General features: G+C 44.7%; 1 protein-coding gene across 2 annotated transcripts in view; it reads right to left on the bottom strand.

The window, feature by feature from the left end:
• The window catches only part of arhgap20 (Rho GTPase activating protein 20), a 43,439-nt gene that overhangs the window by 9,696 nt on the left and 12,716 nt on the right, over positions 1 to 21,027 (bottom strand). The window contains exons 1-11 of one of the 2 annotated variants that reach the window (XM_088646021.1): positions 20,080 to 20,456; positions 14,149 to 14,234; positions 7,654 to 7,824; positions 5,590 to 5,739; positions 4,505 to 4,546; positions 4,219 to 4,303; positions 2,815 to 2,892; positions 2,308 to 2,374; positions 1,836 to 2,030; positions 705 to 883; positions 229 to 390 (exon numbers count right to left, since the gene is read on the bottom strand). In XM_088646021.1, the coding sequence (XP_088502147.1) occupies positions 229 to 390; positions 705 to 883; positions 1,836 to 2,030; positions 2,308 to 2,374; positions 2,815 to 2,892; positions 4,219 to 4,303; positions 4,505 to 4,546; positions 5,590 to 5,739; positions 7,654 to 7,824; positions 14,149 to 14,234; positions 20,080 to 20,178 (1,314 nt within the window). In that variant the 5' untranslated portion in view covers positions 20,179 to 20,456. Of the gene's footprint in view, positions 1 to 228; positions 391 to 704; positions 884 to 1,835; positions 2,031 to 2,307; positions 2,375 to 2,814; positions 2,893 to 4,218; positions 4,304 to 4,504; positions 4,547 to 5,589; positions 5,740 to 7,653; positions 7,825 to 14,148; positions 14,235 to 20,079; positions 20,457 to 21,027 lie in introns of those variants that run through there. The other variant, XM_088646029.1, reaches the window with a different exon arrangement.

Raw genomic sequence — 21,027 nt, 5'->3', positions numbered from 1 at the left:
AAATAAAAGGGGCTTTTGTCACTATCATATCAATATAGTGACTGTAGTTTTTCAGACGGTGTTCAGTTCTTTTGTTGGTAAAAATGTACAGCAGATGCCAGTATATAAAAATGAAAATACAGCTGCTAGGAACTGTCCATAGATGTAACTACAGCATTTAATCTTGCACTCTTTCCAGTCTGCCCTTCACACAAACCCGCGCCGCAGGGTGAAAGCGCAGTCTGTCACCTTGAACACGGCTGCTGTCACGAATATCGACTCCCGGCTCAAGAGCACGTCCTCTCCCGAGTTCAGCTTGTCCCTCAGCTCGCGGCAGGCCCTGGCGTTGGCCGAGCGGCGGAGAATGCCTCTTGTGAACGGCCCCTCTTGAAACAGGAAGCACAGCATGTCCTGCGAGGGAAGAGAGAGACGAGGATCCCACAGAACTTAACACCTCTCAGGCCAGTGACCGGTGCTTATCGCAACGAACGGTGACCTTCATATACCGTCAATGACATACAGTACAGCAGCGTTAAACACTTTCCTGTTATTTCTTAAGTTGACCTGCCGAGTCATCAAAGACCGAGAAATGGACTGTATTAACAAACCCTCGAACGGTAATGAAACACTAAGCCAAATGAAATGCTGTACAACCTGGCAGCTTGGATACAATCCTAGCTGGGAAGGACCCTCTGCTCCCTCTCAGTCACCTGAAGCCTGCTTACCATGACTGGCTTGGGCAGGCTGTCGTCCTCGCAGACGGCACTCAGCGGGAGACCGAACAGCCTCCCGGGGCTGGGGGAAGTGGGAGACACAGGCAGGGTGTCAAGCTGGGTGGCAGAGCCGCGCCAGAAGGCCCAGTTTATAATCGACCTCTTCCTCTTCAAGGGCTTTTGGCTGGGCTCTGAGGGAAAGAGGAAAAAGGCGGCTTTCATCTGGGGGAGCGACACACACACACACACACACACACACACACACACACACACACACACACACACACACACACACACACATTCTACAGCCTCAATGTTACCATTTGGTTTCCAGAATGTGCCGTGTCTTTGGAGAATAAGACAAGCCTTCTGTTTGTTTTTTTTTTAAAATCCCGTCTGCTTGTCTGTGTTTGGCGGCAGGAAAGGAATCCGCAGCACAGGGAAGCTAAAGCCAGTAAACACCCGGCCGCTGTGAAGTATTTCCACGTGAAGGAAAGGAGATCTGCTGATGGGAGACGCTGGCTCACACATGCCGTTCAATACCGAATCCCGTGTCATTTCAAGCGACCTTATTTCCACCTCTGCGCACGGTGCCAGCTTAGGTGATTAAAAGAAAATGTTGTATTTTGACGCTCTGAGGCTGTGGTGCTTTTCTAACTGCCTTACAGTAAGCACCGCATTTTGTTCACCCATGCATTTTCCTGGGATGCACAGTGCATGATTTAGACATCTAAACATGACCTCACCGCCTGTGTGCTCACAAAATCATCTTGCACGTACTGTGAACGTCTTTCCGCCACTCGTGAGATGTGAGCTCTATGTGCACATAACAACATCTATGCTCTATCCCAATTCCTGCACATCGCACTTGCATGCCCTGTAAGAACCCCTGCAGAAAGTCAAGAGAAACCTAAAAATGTACTAAGATGTTAATAAATAAAAAAATAATTGCAAATGTATGTAATTCAATATCGTACACAATATCGAAGAATTTCAGCCCAGGGTTAAAGCTACATCATTAGAGAGCCACATGTCTACTGGAACAGTCAGCAACAGAATCTGACTGCAGTTCTTTCTCTCTCTGTCGGTGACCTCGAACACGTGATCAGTCTTCATCAGTGCGGCTGAGTGAGGGAGACTTACCTGTTAACTGCTGGCATGTGGCCGCATGGCTGGACTTCAGAATGAAATGGCACGGTGCCTCCGAAGGCAGCTGCTCCAGGAGCAGAGCCCCCTGCAGGTCTGGAGGGGAAGTGGCACCCCTGCCTCCTGCTGTGGGTGACTGGGACATGGGCTCTCGAATGTGACTCATTCTGATGCTGAATGGATATTCGTGTCCTGTGAGGGGAGAGAGAGGGAGGGAGACTGACGCCCTGTCGAAAATCCATCCCCATCCCATGTCCAAACAACCACACAACAGGAATCAGAACCCCCAGCGAATCACAAACCATACGATACAAGAGGAAAGTATGGGAAAGTGGATTTAAGCATGAAGAGAGGGGTTGTGGAAGTCTGGAACACACCCACAGAAGTGTATTCTTGCAACCAGTGATCTGGCTAGCTAGCATCACGAAAAGGTTCCTGTAACATTTCTAAAGGTCTCCTGCAGACTCACCAATCAGGGGATAAGGTGCATCCTCCTTGCTTGAGCTCACCCACAGCCGGTAGTCTTTCACACAGCCCTGTCAGGGAAAAGAGGAAAAGAAATGTGAGGCTCACTTCAACACCTCAGATCAAGAGTGGCCCCAACACCCAGCCGAGACGCTCTTCTTACGTTGCAGCCCAGACAGAAGATGTTACCTGAACATATCTGAGCCGTGTGATGGCTCAGTGAAGTTGGCTGGAGCACACAGCTGAAGACAATCTGCTAGCCACTTCAGGCTTGTATATACTGAACCTGATCTTACCAGGCCCTTCAGAAACACCCAGTGCCTGGTTTGTTTCAATGCACTGCAAACGTGAAAGGGGGCCGCTGCAATCAGAAGTGATGCTGTTGAGGTATTTCAGGGGGATCTTAACATTTACCAGTTAATAGCGAGGTGGTATTGAGGCTGTTAACGAAAAAGGGAGAGAGGACAAAAGAGAGCGAAAGAGAAGGAGAGAGAGAGAGGAAAAAACCCACCGTAATTCCGAACTGCTGCAGGGCCATCTTGATGACCTCAGTGGCCGAGTCGGTGTTGCCGACTGCTAGAGTCTTGGACTGAGGGAGGGGGAGAAACGAAAGAAGAAGAAAACGACAAAATAAATGAACACTCGAAACACGTGAAGCTTGGATTCATACACTCACGAGGCACATGACAAGAAAGGAAGATCACCTCTACAAAAAGGCTATGAAATCACCAGTTCAGAGAAAAACTATTGTTTAACCCCAACAAATCACAAAGGAAACCTGGCTTCTCCTGGAGAGTTATGTCAAGTCTCTAATATCCACATGTATGCTCCAGTAAATTAGCTTTTTCACAGCGACCACTCTGTATAATCATTACCCATATTACTGCATTTAATCTGTTCATTTCACATTCTGTGCCTTTTTTTCTAATTGTCTTAAACGTAGAAATCAACAAATGGACGCGAATTTAGTTTTTTTAACAACGTATTTGACTTTATAAGGGAATATCAAAAACTGATTTGAAGTTGCAGTTTTAAATATAAAATATACCCGTCAGATACAGGATCATTGTCATCATCAATCATACAAATAAGTATAAATAATACAAAAAATATTACATAACATATTACAAAAAATTGCATTGAGAGTAGTGCTATTACCTACTGTATTTAATTTGTTCAGTAATTTTACAACTGCTGTGTACTCTACTGGGAAAAATTTGAAGAGCTTTTTAAGAACTATGCCTTCCAAGCCACTCAGAACTATACGGAAATCTGTGATGTGTTTTATAGCGAAAGCCTGAAGTGATGGGGAAATGCTGTTCTACTGTTTCACTTCCAGTATTGCAGACTTGGATTATGTTGGGAAAGTATGTTATTTTTCAAGGCACCCTAGGGGCTGAAGAGCAAGGAACAGATCAAGAGGCAACTTTTCCATCTGCTGCTCGCCCTTGGAAAAAGCTCAAAAGCACCTTGCCTTGGTGACAGACTGGGCAGTCTGGGGGCAGTGCTGGCCTAATGTTGTTCAAGCCTTTCCCGATAATCAGGAGACAGTCGAGCTCGTGGATTTCTTCAGGCTGAACGAGCACATTCCCCCTCAGTACAGATTAAGGGGTTTTAAGAGGTCAGTAGCCACAAAAGAGTCACAGCCAGCAAAGGGTTCATTATTGTGGCTGTGCAGGTGAAAATCTTATGATTTCTTTACCAAGAACCAAGCAAGTAAAAGGCTCTATGTAGACTTCAGCTTGCTCAAACCAATATAGGATTTACTGCAGATACAATACAGGCAAACACAATTGTGGATATCATTTTTACATCAAACTAAATTCAAAAACTAAAAATGATGAAAATAAATGGTGTGCTTTTACTTGCATATTTCTAAATTTGGGTAAAGTCAATATCACTTCTATGTACTTACATATGCACAGTTTCCGATGTCTTTAGGAAATATTTTTAAAGGGATTGTTTTAGGATCATCTTTTTCTTTTTCTTCTTTGATTCGACTATTGAAAAAAAAAATACAAATGTATTTGTTATGAATTGAACACTCTTTGAGAGTCCAAGATATCAAACCTACATACTGTACACTTAACCAGCAAATACACAAATCACCAGCACATTCATCCATGGCGTCTGATCACTCAGAATTCATGCACAGAACATTTGTATTGTTAGTGTTACATACTCATTTGAAATGACATTACCTCATCATAAAGGAAAGCCATTTTTCCTTCTGTTCTGTGGAACTGAAAAAAAGAATACTGAGGTTATAACAGGAGCATAGGTAAAGATAAAATAACTTTTGTGCTTACATACTGCATATTCATACTGTATAAATCTTTAGTCTTCATAATTTTTGAACAGATACAAAAATAATGTTCTTGTACAGGCATAAAATAATCTTTCCTAGCCTTTTCACTAACAGTTCTTTTGGCATTTCAAATAATGATTTTGCTGTTAGTACTGTACATCACAGATTTTAAACACAATATGTTAGATTAATTCCCCTCTTATGAATGTCTAATGCCAGTCTGCAAACACGGTTCTGTCTGGTGTCTTGAGGTAGGATCCGGCTTACTTAAAGGACTGCCTTCTCTCCCTGTTCAAAATGTGCACTAAGTTGAGGGGAGGAGAGTCAGTGTCATGCTTGTCACTGCAAATGAGAGGCGGGGAATATTCACATCATAGCAGGCCGCTTGTCATTCAGTGCCGGTTACCATGGTAATTAATTCAACAGGAGTCTCGTACCACCTGGAGGCAGTTATCCACCAGGCCTACCTCAGGTGGTTGAAGACTATATACAGTAAGCTGTGATCTGGCAGTGATCAGGAACTCTGTCATAGGGTCCATCTCCAGCTTTGCCCCGAATTCTGGAGTTCTATCTGTGTTTGCTCCCTGGATTCTGGACCCTGCTTTGCCTTCACTCTCTTTACTCTCTGGACTCTCCTCTGGTGCTCTGTATTCTGTCTCTTGGTTTTGAGCTTTGCTTGTCCCTGTTTACAGCTCTGGATTGCGTTTGCCTGGACCGCGCTTGCCTGGTCTGTCTCCATGGCCTGGCTGCCAACACCGTGCTGCTCACTCACTGCTGGGTGCCTGCTCTTGGGTGCATTTCCCAAAAATATGTTGCTGCTTTACCATCTCCAGCAGCGATGCATTACACTCAGTAACTTATTTCAAAGGAAAAAGCAACCTATTAACTTTCTGCATTACATGAACAACTCAAGAGAAATACATACAGTACATACAGTACATACCACTTGAACTATACCATATCAAAGCAGACTCCCACCTGAACGTGGCCACGCAGTTCGTGGTTGGCCAGCCCATGACAAACGAGCGCTCAGGGCTGGTACTGCCCTCACACACCTCCTCCGTGCAGGACGCCATCCACATCTCGCTGAGACGGACACGATTCTTCAGCTTGAAGTGTGAGGTGGACCTGCAAACAGCAGTCCGGCTTTATCACACAATGCTGTCAATAAGTGAGCCGAACTCAAGAGAAGCTAAGGTTCTGTCTTTCAAAAGAAGTGGACTTTGCAGGAGTTCAATGGTTAGGAAAACAGCTATGAGAGTAGCTATGATTGATATGATACACAAAAAGTAAACCAGTGCACCTGTGTAGCGGGACTATTGAAATTCATGCTTCCCTTTATTGTCAACTGTTAGACAAAAAAACAAAACAAAAATCCTCTTCATCTTCTTTCTTTCACATTGTTCAAGTCACTCTCAGCCCAGTGCTTCTCTGCGGGTCTATTAAACAGAGGCACCTGATCGTCGCTGATGAACATCACTAGGGAGTGTATCTGCCTGCTCCAGGCCCACTAGGGCAGTGCGATATCTGAGTACAGGTCACACCATCCAGGTAACAGCCGAAGGTTTTCTCCAGTGAGAGTCAAGTGAGACACATAGCAGGTTACTGCTGAAGACACCTTAGAAACAACACCAGCAAACATTATGAATGTTTTCTATCCCACACCTGTGCTTTGCATTCAGTTACACAGTAGCAGACCTAAGTTCTTATTCTTCTGAGCAACCTGAACAATCAATTACAGCATTACTGCACTTGTGCCATTCCCATATAGCACTGCGTTTACAACAGTAAAGGTTTAGCATCAAGCTCATAAAACAGCAACCTTGGAGCCAGGAGTGCTGTGAAACTGTGTGTGTTGTACAGTATGTTTTTCGTGACATTTATAGCGTAATAAAAGGGACAACGCAACCTTAAAGGACCAAACAGGTAGTTACGAAATAGTATAACAGCTTTAGAGTCTGAGACATAAACTTTGACACTTGTTATGGCAACACGCAGAGAGCTGTTTGCATCGTCTGAAAACATTTAGTATCTGTGGGAGACTCCTGACAGAATTTCAATACATTGTGTGTTGTTTTTCTCTTCTGATTTTCATCCTGATTAATGGAGGCACAGAGAGACCAGGGGAGTATGTTTAAAACCAACGTCAGATGATGAGTGGGTGGTTCCGTGATTCCCAGTCAGCGCACACTGAACAGGCTAGAGGGGTCAAGTGGCCTTTACAGACCAGCGAAACATCAGCCTTCTGAAAGAGCATCTGCACTGAGCCCTGTCTGAGGACTAGGCAAAATCCCATCCAAACAAAACCCCGTTGTTTGAAAATCATGTATACTAGATATATATCGATATGATCTCTGTTGGACAGGACCTCTTCTGCAAGTGTACGTGTACTTTAACATCGAATGGATTGATTGCTATTTCATTTTGTACCATGTCATGTGCTCTTGAAATGCACCTGCGCTTTGTAACTCTCCATCACTTTGCAGATCTTATTCTGTTTTTGTTAATTTTTTATTCTTTTCGGCACGTTGCGCCGCTGTTTTCTTACCAGTAGGATTTGGAATGTTTTGTGTGCTTCAATGCGTGCTGCCCTGGCGGAGGGGGTGAATACAATCTTTAGATTTGAATTGAATATATAAAATTCAGCTTGCTGATGGCTCAGGGTCACAGCAGTCTGGTACATAGTAGCAGCCCCGAGCAGGATTTGCTGCTCTTTACAAAAACAGAAGAAAGGGATATGATTCGCGCTCATCTCAGTAACCTGCAGTCTGTAACGTGATTCTGCAAGCTCTGCAGAAACTGAAGCACTGAATCCTCTCTGAGAGCACTGATACAAAGTCCAAAGTCCTCTTCTGGTGAAGCAAAATAGTTTGACGACTTGTTTTACAAAGTCCAAACCTCTGAAGCCACTATTCCATAAATAAACTAAAGTCTAAACTCTACGCTGTATTTTAAATAATGGATTTTTATTTCACACAACAGCTCCAGTTTCACATGGTCACAGCTACTCTGTATCTAGAATGGGAATTTTGTCGAACGTACTTGGACTTTGCGATGACCAGAATGTCATTGAAGAGGAAGAGGTGTCTCTCCTGTGTCTGCAGTCCGGTCTTCAGCTGGACATGTCCATCCATAACAAACACTCGTGCTGGAGAGAGGAAGGACTGGACCAGGGGACAGCTGTCTGGGCTGATGGGAGACAGGCAGCTTTCCCTAAAAAAAGGCCCAGATGATAGCAAACGTAAATATTGTGCTGGAAAAAAGCAACCGATGAAATTTGACACCATTGATAGAAGCACCCAGTGCTCAAAGCATGACGATTTTAAAAGAAAGCTCTCCATAATTTTTTACTTTTTTACTAAGTCCTGAAAGGATCAAATCAAAAATCTTTCTTTTTTATTCATTCTTAATTTGATAAAGAAACCACTGTCACTTTAAAGAAAGCATTTTTTCCACATCACATTCCAACTTAGTACTGTATGTCCTGTGGTTCTTGGTAGCTCTTATTTTTCAGTACATTTTATCCCATAATTTGTCAGTTAATGTATTTTCTGAACATACATTTATGTACAGTAGTTCTAAATAGTTTTTTTTTGAAGAAGTTTTTGCCTTCAAACGCTTAGTGCGACGTACATATTCCTCCTTTATACACTAGCTTGCTCTTACTGTATCTTTGGGGAAAGTTTTAATGAAATGCAGCCTAAACTATCGCTTCTCCTGCATAAGCTGTTCAAAAACTGGGAAGATACAAAGTAAAAAAAAAGTCTAGGTGACATTACAAAGCATCACTAAATGAAGATTATGTATCAGTAAGAGCATACTGAACAGTACCTGTTGATGATATTTCTATACTGTAATATGCTTTTCTTTAAAAAAATATAATTTTATAAAAATTACACAGAACATATTAATTCCTTCATCCAGACATCCAATGTCCTTGTCCTTGCAGACATCACTGAGAAACCGAATGAATGAAACAGAGTATTGTACACAGATTAGTTAATGTAAGTATATCATTATGCTGAATTTTTACACAGATTTATAGCTACAGTATGTTGTTTGTTCAGCACCTTTTGGAGAGCAGTGAAAACTCTTGTGCAATGGCCATGAAATAGGGTGATTTATGAAAGTAGGTGACAAGAGTAACAGTGTTGCTCTAACAAGGTTATTTCCATTGCAGGGGTTGACTGGTAATCCTTTTATACAGTATATATAGAAAGTCTATCCATGATTCCCAGCTTTATCCAAGGCTCAGGTGTGTTTCAAGGTCTGAGCCTTTAATCATGTGCAACACCTACAGCAGACGATGTTGTCTGTGTGCAACAGGGGTGAGAGAGAAGCCCCAAAACACTGCACTGAATAAAAAACTATATTTTCAATGTAGGTCTTAAATCAAGTTTGATAAAAATAGTTTCTGTATTGCTCAAAGAATGTTCTAGACCAGCGATTTACAACTTCAGTCCTGTGGGCCTGGAAGCCGGAAGGTTTTCTGTGTCTCAGTAGGTTGTAAACAGCTAAAAACAACACAGTATCTGAGAAACAAGCGCTAAACCTCATGATACATTTTTCATGAATTTACAGCTAAATCCAGTCAGTGTATTTTGTATTTTGAGATGAATGTGAATGAAAGCTGGTCAGCTTCTTTCATCAAGCTGGATGGTTATGTGCAGGATAAAAGTGAGGCTTCTAAAAACGATTCTTTTAAAGACCCATGTTTTTGCGAGGGGTGGAAATCGATTTTCCTAGAAACCGGGGATGTGGTTAGAGGATTCTAGCCTTTCCTGTTTACAGTCTGAGATATCTCCAAACACTTTCAAGTGATGAAAGAGACCCCTGGAGACTTTCTTTTAAACATTTTTTTGTATAAAGGATACAAAATATATACAGTTGGCTCCACATTATTTCAGTCCCCTGATGTGTGTTACAGTATTTGTAGCAAAAATGAAAGCATGAAAAACTGTCTGACTATCAGTACTGGATATTGGAAACAAAAGTAGATTAAACAGAACTAGAAGAGCCACATGATTCCTGGTGTCAGATAATCAGAGCAGATGGTCTGGTTAAGAGAACAGACAACAGAGAGTGAGAGGAGTTGTAATCCAATCCAGAAAGGAAAAAGACAAGGTCAAACCAGGAGAATGTCTCACACAGCTGTGGAACAAGGAAAAGAGAACTAAAAGGAAATTTAGGAAATTCATTTAGGGAATGAATAGGAATTGATTAGGAATTGGAAACTCTTAATGTACACTTGTAGACTTGCAGTTATCTGCTTCCCAACCATATGATAGAGGCCTTAACTCTGGACTTGTTTCAGAATTTGCTGGACTACAGTACATTTTCGATTCACCTTGCTCTTAAATACGAAATGAACAAGATGGGGCCCCTCTCTCACCTGCTTGTGTGCAAGATATACCTCATGATATATCTCAGAACAATCAAGGAGCAAAACCTTTCAAAACCTGAAATAAGGTACACATATTCACTGCAAGACTGTTTAAAATCACACAGCATCTGTGTCTCAGCAGGGTGCCAGGTAACCCGTCAGTGTGAGGCTAACTAGACAGACTAACACACCCCTCAGCCCTTAATATGAACCTGTCAACATTTCTGCTTCCTTTCACAAACAGACAGATGTTTTGGAACGGGGGGTCCTGGGAGGGATGAGGTCACCCTCTACCAGATGTGCGTTTCTGGATTTCTGGACTGGCCTCGTGTGTTCCTGGTCAGGCCATAAAAACATCTGAAACCCGAGCCCAGGACACAGGCTGTAGACCCCAGCCGGGCTTGAACGCAACCATCACCCTCCCTACTTGGCAGTGTGTTTACAGACACGTTCATGTGGCTTTGGTTTCTGGTGACAAATTTGTAAGCAAGAGTAAGCACCACTTACTGCACATGTTCCACACCCATGTGTTGCCACTGGACTGGTCGTTGCCATGGAAATCAGTGGTAGAGTTTAATTTTATACAAAAGAGGCAGAAGGGATACTAGAAGCACAGACGATAAACTCATTGCTGGGGCCTGATGGTATTTTAATAATTGCGTTCAAGGAAAATGATATTATTCAATTTCATAGGTAACTTACAAAACCCTTCCAGCAGTTTGTCAAAAAGGGTAACACCATTCGACTGGAGTATTGTCATGCCCAGTCATATAAAAGGTAACAAAAATAATTACATGTCTTATTTCCATTAAATGCAACATTATGCTACAACGATAATCAGAATTAAAGTAGAGGATCACCTATAATGGAATTATCAAGGGTAGGTTTTCCATAACTAACTTATTAGAGATCTTCGACCAAGCAAAACAATAATGGATACAAAGCTTGCGAAATGAGGTATGTAGAGTTTTCAGAAGGCTTCTGCTAAAGCGCTGACCAAAAGATTAAATTTTTCAATTTCAGGAAGTAGGTTTCCAAGCACTCAGATTAAAAGCTGGTCAACTGATTAATGGACAATGGCAATCAGCTGAGCACCACGGGCATCCGCACTAGGATCATGTACAGTATCTCCCAAAATGATACAAATCATCTCGACAGGCCAAATAGCACCCTCACATCTGTATCCATTCTTGTGTTCTTAGGAAAACCACCAGCTGCAAAATACGTCTCGCTAAACACCGACTCCCACCTCTGTTGAGCCAGTCAGATATAGTGAAAAAACTACATTTACTTTATTTCCAACTACGTTACTGCTGGGTGGGTTCTAATGAGGGTGGCAGGGTGGTTCTGTGGTTGGTGCTGCTGCTTCACAGCGCTGGAGCCCTGGGCTCGAAGCTGGACCTGAGGTGCTCTCTGTCTCACCCTGTTCATGCAGGTACCCTCTGGGTGCTCCAGTTTCCTCCTACAATCCAATAGACTAAGGTATATACTGTATGTGCCTAAAAAGGAAATTTCCCTGGAGCCCACGGTCCTGCAGTGACATACTGTACAGTAGACTGCATTACAGTTCCACTGATGGCTGAGGATTTACATTAACATTACAAGGGATTATTAGACACAAATAATAGTGTATTAACATTAAGAGTGCAGTGCTGGATTCACAGTGGCGATTAATCCTGAAGCTCAGGTTTGCTTTTTATTTTGGAGCACTTGCTAGACGATCTTCTCTTACGGTATGATCAGTCGTGTTACTCTAGGGTCTTTATTATTTTCTTAAGTACCCTTCAGTTGAAATGTAAGGTGAATAGTGAAACATACAGTATAATTATGAATTGAGCGCTGAGGGTTTGAAAAAGTTAGAATTTTTGTGAGTTTTAATTTCTGCTTCACCACACAACAACCAAGATTACACTGGCACAATCTAGCATTTATTCTGCAAAGTCAAAGAATGCCCTCCCTGCTCCAGCCTTCATTTTGTTAGTTAACCTTCAGCCTCATTTTCCACATGACTCCCTGTGTCTCTAGCTGAGCAAAGGGGCAGCCTTAACCAAGAGCTGGCTGCTTGCACAACCAGCAACTCAGGTCAGAGTGATTAGACTGGAGTCTGTGCATAACACTGCTGACCTTCTTTAAGAGACACAGAGATACTGTACCACAACAAGAAACGCACTTGTGCCACATGAATGAAGATTTAGCATATTTTCTGGTTTTAACCTGCGTCAAAGCGCTGCTGTGCTGGATCTGGTGGTTGGGTCGGTAGAGAGGCTCTTGAGCAGACACAGAGCAGAGTAAAGTCTGAAGTCCTGTAGCTGTACCTTAGCAAAGCAGGTGACTGGCAGGTGCTGTGGTCTGCTTTCTCCAGAAAGACTCCCTTTGGCAGAAATATGCACCCTGAGAATGATGCTACAGGCATGAAATTTAAAATGTTAAACAGTTTGTCTTTGTGGATGGGGCATGCACTAGAAAACATCTGAGTCCAGCAACTTCTAATTTTAATGCATGTTCAGAGATTTTTAGCAGAGAACTGGACAAGATTTATTGCTGGGGCACATATCTCTTTTATTACGTCCTCACTAGGTAAGCATACGTGAGCCTGCATAGAAACACACTAACACCAGGCTTTGCTCAACTGCAACACAACCGAAAGGCTTTGATTCCAGACACCCAACTTCTGTGTCTTAAAACAAAATTCAATCACACTAATGTGGATCATGAGAGTTCGGGAAGGATGACAACAGCCGTGTTCAATCAGGCTCAGCTGTCAGTAATCAGGTATTACCCCCCCACATCATCTCCTCTCCTAAAACACTATAGACACCGTACAAGATCCCCCTCTCACACACGTCTCCTGTATCCCTCCTCCAGCCCATCTCCTCCTCTGCTGCTGCCCCTGGGACACTCCTCACTCTGCTGGGGGGTCCCAGCCTCCTCGTCCTCTAGCCAAGCCTGTTAAACCCCATTTTCACTGAAACACTCCTTCATCCTTTCAGGACACTTCATTCTTGGGTGTTGTTATTCCTAGTGAAAGTATACATATATCACAAAGGCAGATTCTCAGTATCCCCTCATTTGTTGCTTCAAGTATTGCATGAATTAGACGTGACGTAGCCAGACGAGAAACAATTCTGAAGCAAGAAGCAGCCCAATTAATGAAAACCTACGGCATTTCCTCAAATTCTAAAACATAGATGCCTTCAGTGCTGTTTACACTGGCAAAAATCCACAACCGTCTGACTCACACATACAATGACCTCTTTCTTAGAGAGGCCTGCTCTTAAAATTGTTTTGGGCCAAATTACACCACCGTAACAGCCTGCCCACTGTAGCTTTTATTTAGTATTTGTCACATGAGACACTGCCTTACACAATATTTTTACACACTATGAGACATTTACCAGTGCAGCCCTCAGCACACAAACATCGGACTCCGCCTCATTCACTCTGCTTTTCTCTTTCCAATCACGGGCCATACTCAAAATACAAAGACCAGCGCCACTTCTTGTACAATTAGAGAAATGTATAGAAAACAGTGTAGCAATCAAGGGCTCAGGGATCTTTCTATACCAAATCATGACTATGTGGAAGATAATACTAATTTCTACATTTCCACTGACATTTACAGTAGATAGGGTTAGAGTACAGCAGGTCTCAGCTGGCAGTCAGACTATGGATACACAGTGCTGGCCAGTACAAGTAAAAGCCATGTTAAAAGGTAAAAGCTTGAGGGAGGACCGAAGACAGTTTACTCTGTCTGTCAGAGTGGGGCGGAGCAGTGGCTCTGTGGCTCAGGATCTGCGCCTGGGGCTAGAAGGTTGCTGGTTCGTATCCCACGGCCGGCAGAGGAATCCTACTCCGTTGGGCCCCTGAGCAAGGCCCTTAACACCAGCTGCTCCAGGGGCGCTGTATAAATGGCTGACCCTGCGCTCTGACCCCCAGCTTCTCTCCCTGTCTGTGTGTCTCATGGAGAGCAAGCTGGGGTATGAGAAAAGACAAATTCCCAATGCAAGAACTTGTATATGGCCAATAAAGTGATCTCATCTTATGTCTGGCAGATTTACTCATTTAACTCCAAAAACATCTTTAACAGTTGAAAAAAACAAATCACATTCAATGGTTCTCAAGAGAGTACATGGCCGTAGCCTTTCTGCTCGTACCTGGAGATTGTTCTGGACTTGTTAAGTGCTTTACTGATAACCAGCGAAGGTGCAGACTGACGCCTTTGGGCCAAAGTCTTCATTTTCTGCACAGGACAGAGGAAGAAAAACAAATTAAGGACACAAACCTTTGATTTCAACCTACAGAGGCATTATATCACATACATCTATTATATTACATTATCACAGAGGGATATAATATGCAATTATCACATGATTTCATATTATATCCATCAATCCATCCATTTTCTAACCACTTCTTTAGATTCAGGTTACTGGGGAGCCAGAGCCTATCCTGGCAAGTAACGGGCACAAGGCAGGGTACACCCTGGACAGGACACCAGTCCATCACAGCGCACACACATACACCCTGGACAGGACACCAGTCCATCACAGCGCACACACACATACACCCTGGACAGGACACCAGTCCATCACAGCGCACACACACATACACCCTGGACAGGACACCAGTCCATCACAGCGCACACACATACACCCTGGACAGGACACCAGTCCATCACAGCGCACACACATACACCCTGGACAGGACACCAGTCCATCACAGCGCACACACATACACCCTGGACAGGACACCAGTCCATCACAGCACACACACATACACCCTGGACAGGACACCAGTCCATCACAGGGCACACACATACACCCTGGACAGGACACCAGTCCATCACAGGGCACACACATACACCCTGGACAGGACACCACTCCATCACAGCACACACACACACCCTGGACAGGACACCAGTCCATCACAGGGCACACACACTCCCTGGACAGGACACCAGTCCATCACAGGGCACACACATACACCCTGGACAGGACACCAGTCCATCACAGGGCACACACATACACCCTGGACAGGACACCAGTCCATCACAGCGCACACACACATACACCCTGGACAGGACACCAGTCCATCACAGGGCACACACATACACCCTGGACAGGACACCAGTCCATCACAGCGCACACACATACACCCTGGACAGGACACCAGTCCATCACAGGGCACACACACTCCCTGGACAGGACACCAGTCCATCACAGGGCACACACACACACCCTGGACAGGACACCAGTCCATCACAGCACACACACATACACCCTGGACAGGACACCAGTCCATCACAGCGCACACACACATACACCCTGGACAGGACACCAGTCCATCACAGCACACACACACACCCTGGACAGGACACCAGTCCATCACAGGGCACACACACACACCCTGGACAGGACACCAGTCCATCACAGCGCACACACACACACCCTGGACAGGACACCAGTCCATCACAGCACACACACATACACCCTGGACAGGACACCAGTCCATCACAGTGCACACACATACACCCTGGACAGGACACCAGTCCATCACAGCGCACACACATACACCCTGGACAGGACACCAGTCCATCACAGGGCACACACATACACCCTGGACAGGACACCAGTCCATCACAGGGCACACACACACACCCTGGACAGGACACCAGTCCATCACAGGGCACACACACACACCCTGGACAGGACACCAGTCCATCACAGGGCACACACACACCCTGGACAGGACACCAGTCCATCACAGGGCACACACACACACCCTGGACAGGACACCAGTCCATCACAGGGCACACACATAGTCAGACACACATTCACACCGGGGTCAATTTTGCCAGAAGCCTGCGCATCTCTTGACTGTAAGAGGAAACCAGAGCGCCCCAGAGGATAGCCACATGAACACAGGGAGAACATGCAAACTCCACACAGACAGCACTCAAGGTGCTGGGATTGAACCCGGGGCCTCAGTGCTACAAGGCAGCAATGCTCACCACTGTGCCAGTGTGACAATATATGACATACAAAATTATAAGTGCATATTTAAATAATTTACATTTTAATTACAAAATAAATAATACAATAACATTTATTTGAACATTTAAAAATGTGCATATTAAAATTATTCTTGTTTAGAATTTCTCTGGAAAGAAAAACACTCCTTTCCAGCTGCAAAGTTTGAGGCATCTTTATTTTGATGTAAAAACATAAGCATATAAATTGGACTCATTCAAACTGTGTTCACCAGAGTGATCATACAGTCTCACAGGGTGCAGTGCTGATGGCACTATCTGAGATCGGGGTGCCTCAGCTCCGGCTCTGGATAGTTTAAATCACATTTTTATTTTCGGGGCACCATGGTCAGTGGCATACAGTAAGAATACACTGCTTTTGACTGATTAAACCAATTATGGATTCAATCAACAAGGCTGCATGAAAAGACAAAAGACTCAAATGCTTTCAATCCAGGGCCTGTCATGACATTATATAATCATGATGATTAATGACACATATAAATGCCCATTCATTTTTTTTATTTTAACTTTCTCGTTTCACTGAAAGAATTTAACCAGCATCATAGTGCCAGCCTGTTAAGGGAGGTCCAGGAAAGTGGAATTTTCCAAAAGGCAAACACACAACTTGAGCATTAGTCTGAACGGAAAATTTCCAAATTCTCTTTGCTTTCCCACCAAAGCAGTAAATACAAAAATCCCTCTCAGTCTTTCATTCTCCTTCATTGTCACTAGCAAAGCTCTGATCATCAGGAAGATGAAGCCGACTGTCCTGTTGGCTGGGGCACCCTTGATTCGTGACTGATGTGGCTGATCTCCTTTTCTCTCCCTAGTTCTCAAGGAAGAGCTGTCAGCATGCAGACAGACAGACAGATCTGCTCACGCCAGAGCTGGGCAGCAGCCCAGAGAGCACAGGAGATATGAGAGACAGAACCACGGGTGGGATTCAGGAACAAGATCCTGTGCCCTTAACAACGTCACAGGAGAACATGCATAAACAGAATCATGAAATGCAAACAAATATTCAAAGTAAGAATAGGTACAGAAAACTGAAATTCTCAAGGAACCCCTGATGCAACTGTAATTTCGCGGATGGAAATTGGAACAGTTTCCTGCTGTTGAACGCTCCTGCTCTCAATGTTAAATTGCTCCGATGATGAAAAACATGTTGGTTATTTATCTCAAACGTGCTGGATGAAGGACAGCACCATAGCAGGGCCATTAACCCTGCTGCCTCCCATTGCTTGGGTTCTGGGGTTTGACGCTGGCGAGGGATACCCTCTGTGTGAAGCTTGCATGTTCTCTGTATGTCTGCGTGGGTTTCAGAACATCAGAGCAGAACAAAGGTTACAAATGCGGTGAGACCAAGACGTAATCTTGCCTTTGCCCTCTGTGAATCTGGTATTGGCTCCGTGTTGCCACAACAATGACCAGGAATTCATTTTTTTCTGATTCTGGTGGGGTGCGACCTCATGAGGAACATGCAGCTCCTTGCCAAGACAACACTGATAACAGAAAAAATCAGAACCACTCCTTCTTCACAGCTCTACTGTGTCCGAGTCCTGAAAGCTCTAAGGTGTGAAGTCAGGCCAGTGAGGTCCAACCCTGATCAGAAGGGTTGGCTAGTCACACACACAGAAAGGGTCGTAAAAGATCGCGTTACTGGAGCTGTCCAGGAGAGTGGTCGGAAAGCACCGCTCCAGCTGCTCTCCAGCCGTCCAAAACCGGGTGAAATCATCGTGTGGGAAACACGTTTCGGTCCTCTTCCGTATTTCGCCATTGGCGTTACCACACCAGAACGCGGTTTTTGAAACTCTGACAGAAGACGGCGTGGCGTCGGCCCGACACGTCGAGGCAGCAGGCTGCTACCTGTTTCAAACACTACCAGAGCGCGGCGCTGCTCTCTCCTGTGTGCCCCAGACTTGAGTGCCCCGTACAGAGACGTACAGAGACTGAAGACATCGGGGTCTGTATTCAAAACTACACTCAAACCCAGCGCGTCAGACCTGCTTCGACACGATTCGTGAGTGGGGAGACGGAGCTATACCACACTGGGAAAAAAAACACACTTCATAATGTCTATAATAGCACATACTTCAGACTTCAGGTAGATCACACCTTTTTTTTTCTTTTGGGGCCATTTTTTCACTTTTCATCATCAAATTCACCTGTGTTTCTGGTCTGACTATTTTTCACACGAGGAAGCTCAGCTTGTTCGCTTGATTATGCAATCAGACCGTGGTGGGGGAAAGGGCAGCGGTCAATACACAACTCGTTACACGGAAAGGCAGAGGATAAACCAATCAAGACAGTAAATACTTCCAAGAAGGGGGAATGGGGTCCTGCTGTACAGCTCTCCTACTGCAGAGCCCTGCTCTGAGCGCCTCTCGCCCTCCTCAGCCCAGAGCCCCCGGTCTGTCTGCGCTAAGCGCTGAGCAAGGCACCTTCTGACCCTGCTGGGTATGGGTTTAAAATGTCCGAAACGCCTCTGGCCTCGGGGTTTTTTTTAACTTCTGTTTTCAAGCACGGATCTCTTCTATGAAAGTGCGGTTGTCTATCCACATAGAAAGCAAAGGAACAAGTAATAGGTTTATTCCATGCTGAAAAAAAGAAGAAAGAGAACACAACGTTTCGGCCGTGGAGTCACCTGAAGAAGGCTCCACGGCCGAAACGTTGTGTTCTCTTTCTTTTTTTCAGCATGGAATAAACCTATTACTTGTTCCTTTGCAGCCTACGCATGCTGACGCAGCTCCCCACCTGAACTATCCACATAGAAAGACAAGCTTCAATATGCTGCACATAGTTTGAGAATCCTGCTGTCTGCCGTGTTTCCTCTTCTACTGTATATAGTTATGAAAAAATGTTTTTAAAACAGTCATATAGAACCGCAGCCAAACAGTTACATTGTAGTATCTCGGACGCTGCAGCTTTTACATTTGAACTACTGCATGTCTAGGATGTGCTGCTAGTGTCCTCAGCCTGGAGAACACCGCTGACAGTACTTCTCTACTCACCTGTGTGTGTGCGGGTTTAAGGATATGAGGAATCTCTTGATGTTGCTGTCGTTTTCTATGTAACGGTATTATTTTTACATCTGTCATTGCATACGATCAATTATGCAATCGCCGTTTTTCCAAACGACAGCGTGTCTGTTCGATGTACAGTAAATATGGTGTCTAGTGCAGAACTCTTCATGATTCTGAGGTGATCTAAAACATTTTCTGAGTTATTATCGGTAGTACCCGCGGGGAAAAGGAGCTACAGTATAAAAAGACACTTTGACATCAAGTGAAATCCTGCCATTGTTTCAGACAGGAAAAAAAAATCTTTTAAAAATGACTATCTCAGCTGCCGGTCCATCGAGTAAACATTTTTTGTAGAAAGGTGTTTGAGATAAAACACGTGTTATCTGGAGGATTTAAAAAGCAATTTGTTGCATGAAACAAAAAAAGTTCAACCGAAGGCAGCAGCGCTGGACTAACCTCGGCTTATTACCAATACATACACTAGCTACCCGTACATCCAGGAGATATACCGTAGCCAATCTCCAAACGGCGTTAACATGTTAAATACGTTCAGGAACATATACCACTTCCGTGAAAAGATATTATTGTTCTGCACCTCCGCGCACACGAATTATTTAAAACGCGAACTGAAGGAAACGTGCTTAAAACTGCGTCTAAAAAAAACATTTTCTATCAAAGCGCAGAGAAATGTGTTTCATTCACATTTAAACATTACAAACTGTACCAACACAAGTGTATGTCCCCGAAAACAGCAGCAAATCAGTTTTAAGGATGAATACAACATAGAAAATGGAATATTTAGTGCGCGGCGCTCATTTATTATTTTACTATACTCTTATTTATTTCGTGTTTTTGTGGTCTAATAACAGCTCATAAAAAAAATGAACTAACACCGTCAATAATAAGTTGAGGGAAACAGGTTGGAACTGTTCCTGTGAACCATGCAACCACGGCACCAAACCCTCTGTGGATTATCAGCGCCACGGACACCCCTGCTCAGCGCGTCTTCCGCCGACAGTTCAGAAACGTACCTTTCTGCCCTCGGACGCTGCGCAGATTTTGGATTCCCCGGTGAGAGACGCTGAACGGCTCTGGCCAACGCTGTCCTGCTGAGGCGACATTGTTTCCATGAAGGCTCGGGGGAGCTGGAGCGGTCCCGGCGCGCCCCGGTGCTCACGCCCGTCCCCTCGTCTCCAAAAGCGCAGCGCAGCCCGGCAGAAAGCCGAGAGCACGTCAGGTCCCGGCGTCTCCCCCGTCAGATAGCGGCGCTCCGGAGCTTTCGCCGGACATGTGCACACGCCAGCTCCTCTGGGCGCGCAGGCTCTCTGCCGTCGAGACACTGAGGAGGCGGCTCAAGCCCGGATAACGTCCACATCCGCGGCGAGCTGCGGGACTTCTGGCGCAGCCCGGCTGTCTACCCTGGTTACTGGGTAAACCGGGGCGCAGCCGCGTCTCGGCTTTGCCATGGGTCGCGCCGAGGCTCGCCGCCAGGGGGCGCTCCGCTGGGTCCCAAGACCGCCTCGGGTTCGGCCTTCAGAGAATACGCGGGCCAAGAGCCCAAGGCATGTCCCCGGCCAAAAGAAACAGAGTTAATCGTGAGGAATTTCCTTAGGATGACGAGCCGTCCTATAAAGCGCACGAAGAACAACAGCCCTCTTTGCGGAGATTATTTTCTCGTTTAAATCAGCCATAGTAGCGAGGTGGCAATATACTTCACATTTCTTGTTTCGATCATATTACCCGTTTGTTGTCGGGGTTTTTTTTTTAAATAAATATAAATAGTGGGACAGTGAACGCCTAAATGCGTCAAGGAGAAGATCTAAATTTATGGAAAGGTTTGTGTCGGAGTTTGAATTTCAATTCACGCACGTCAGCGGTGGCATGTTATTAGAAACAGAAAGGGCCGTATTCAAATAAATAGATGTGTCGTTATTAATGAATGATCTGTGAGATCTGCAGTATAGCTGTTAGGCTCTATG

This window comes from Lepisosteus platostomus, chromosome 2, assembly GCF_059453375.1.
Source record: "Lepisosteus platostomus isolate fLepPlt1 chromosome 2, fLepPlt1.hap1, whole genome shotgun sequence".
NCBI classification, from domain to species: domain Eukaryota; kingdom Metazoa; phylum Chordata; class Actinopteri; order Semionotiformes; family Lepisosteidae; genus Lepisosteus; species Lepisosteus platostomus.
The sequence above is the reverse complement of the archived record's forward strand: the minus strand, read 5'-3'. Positions and strand labels throughout refer to the sequence as shown.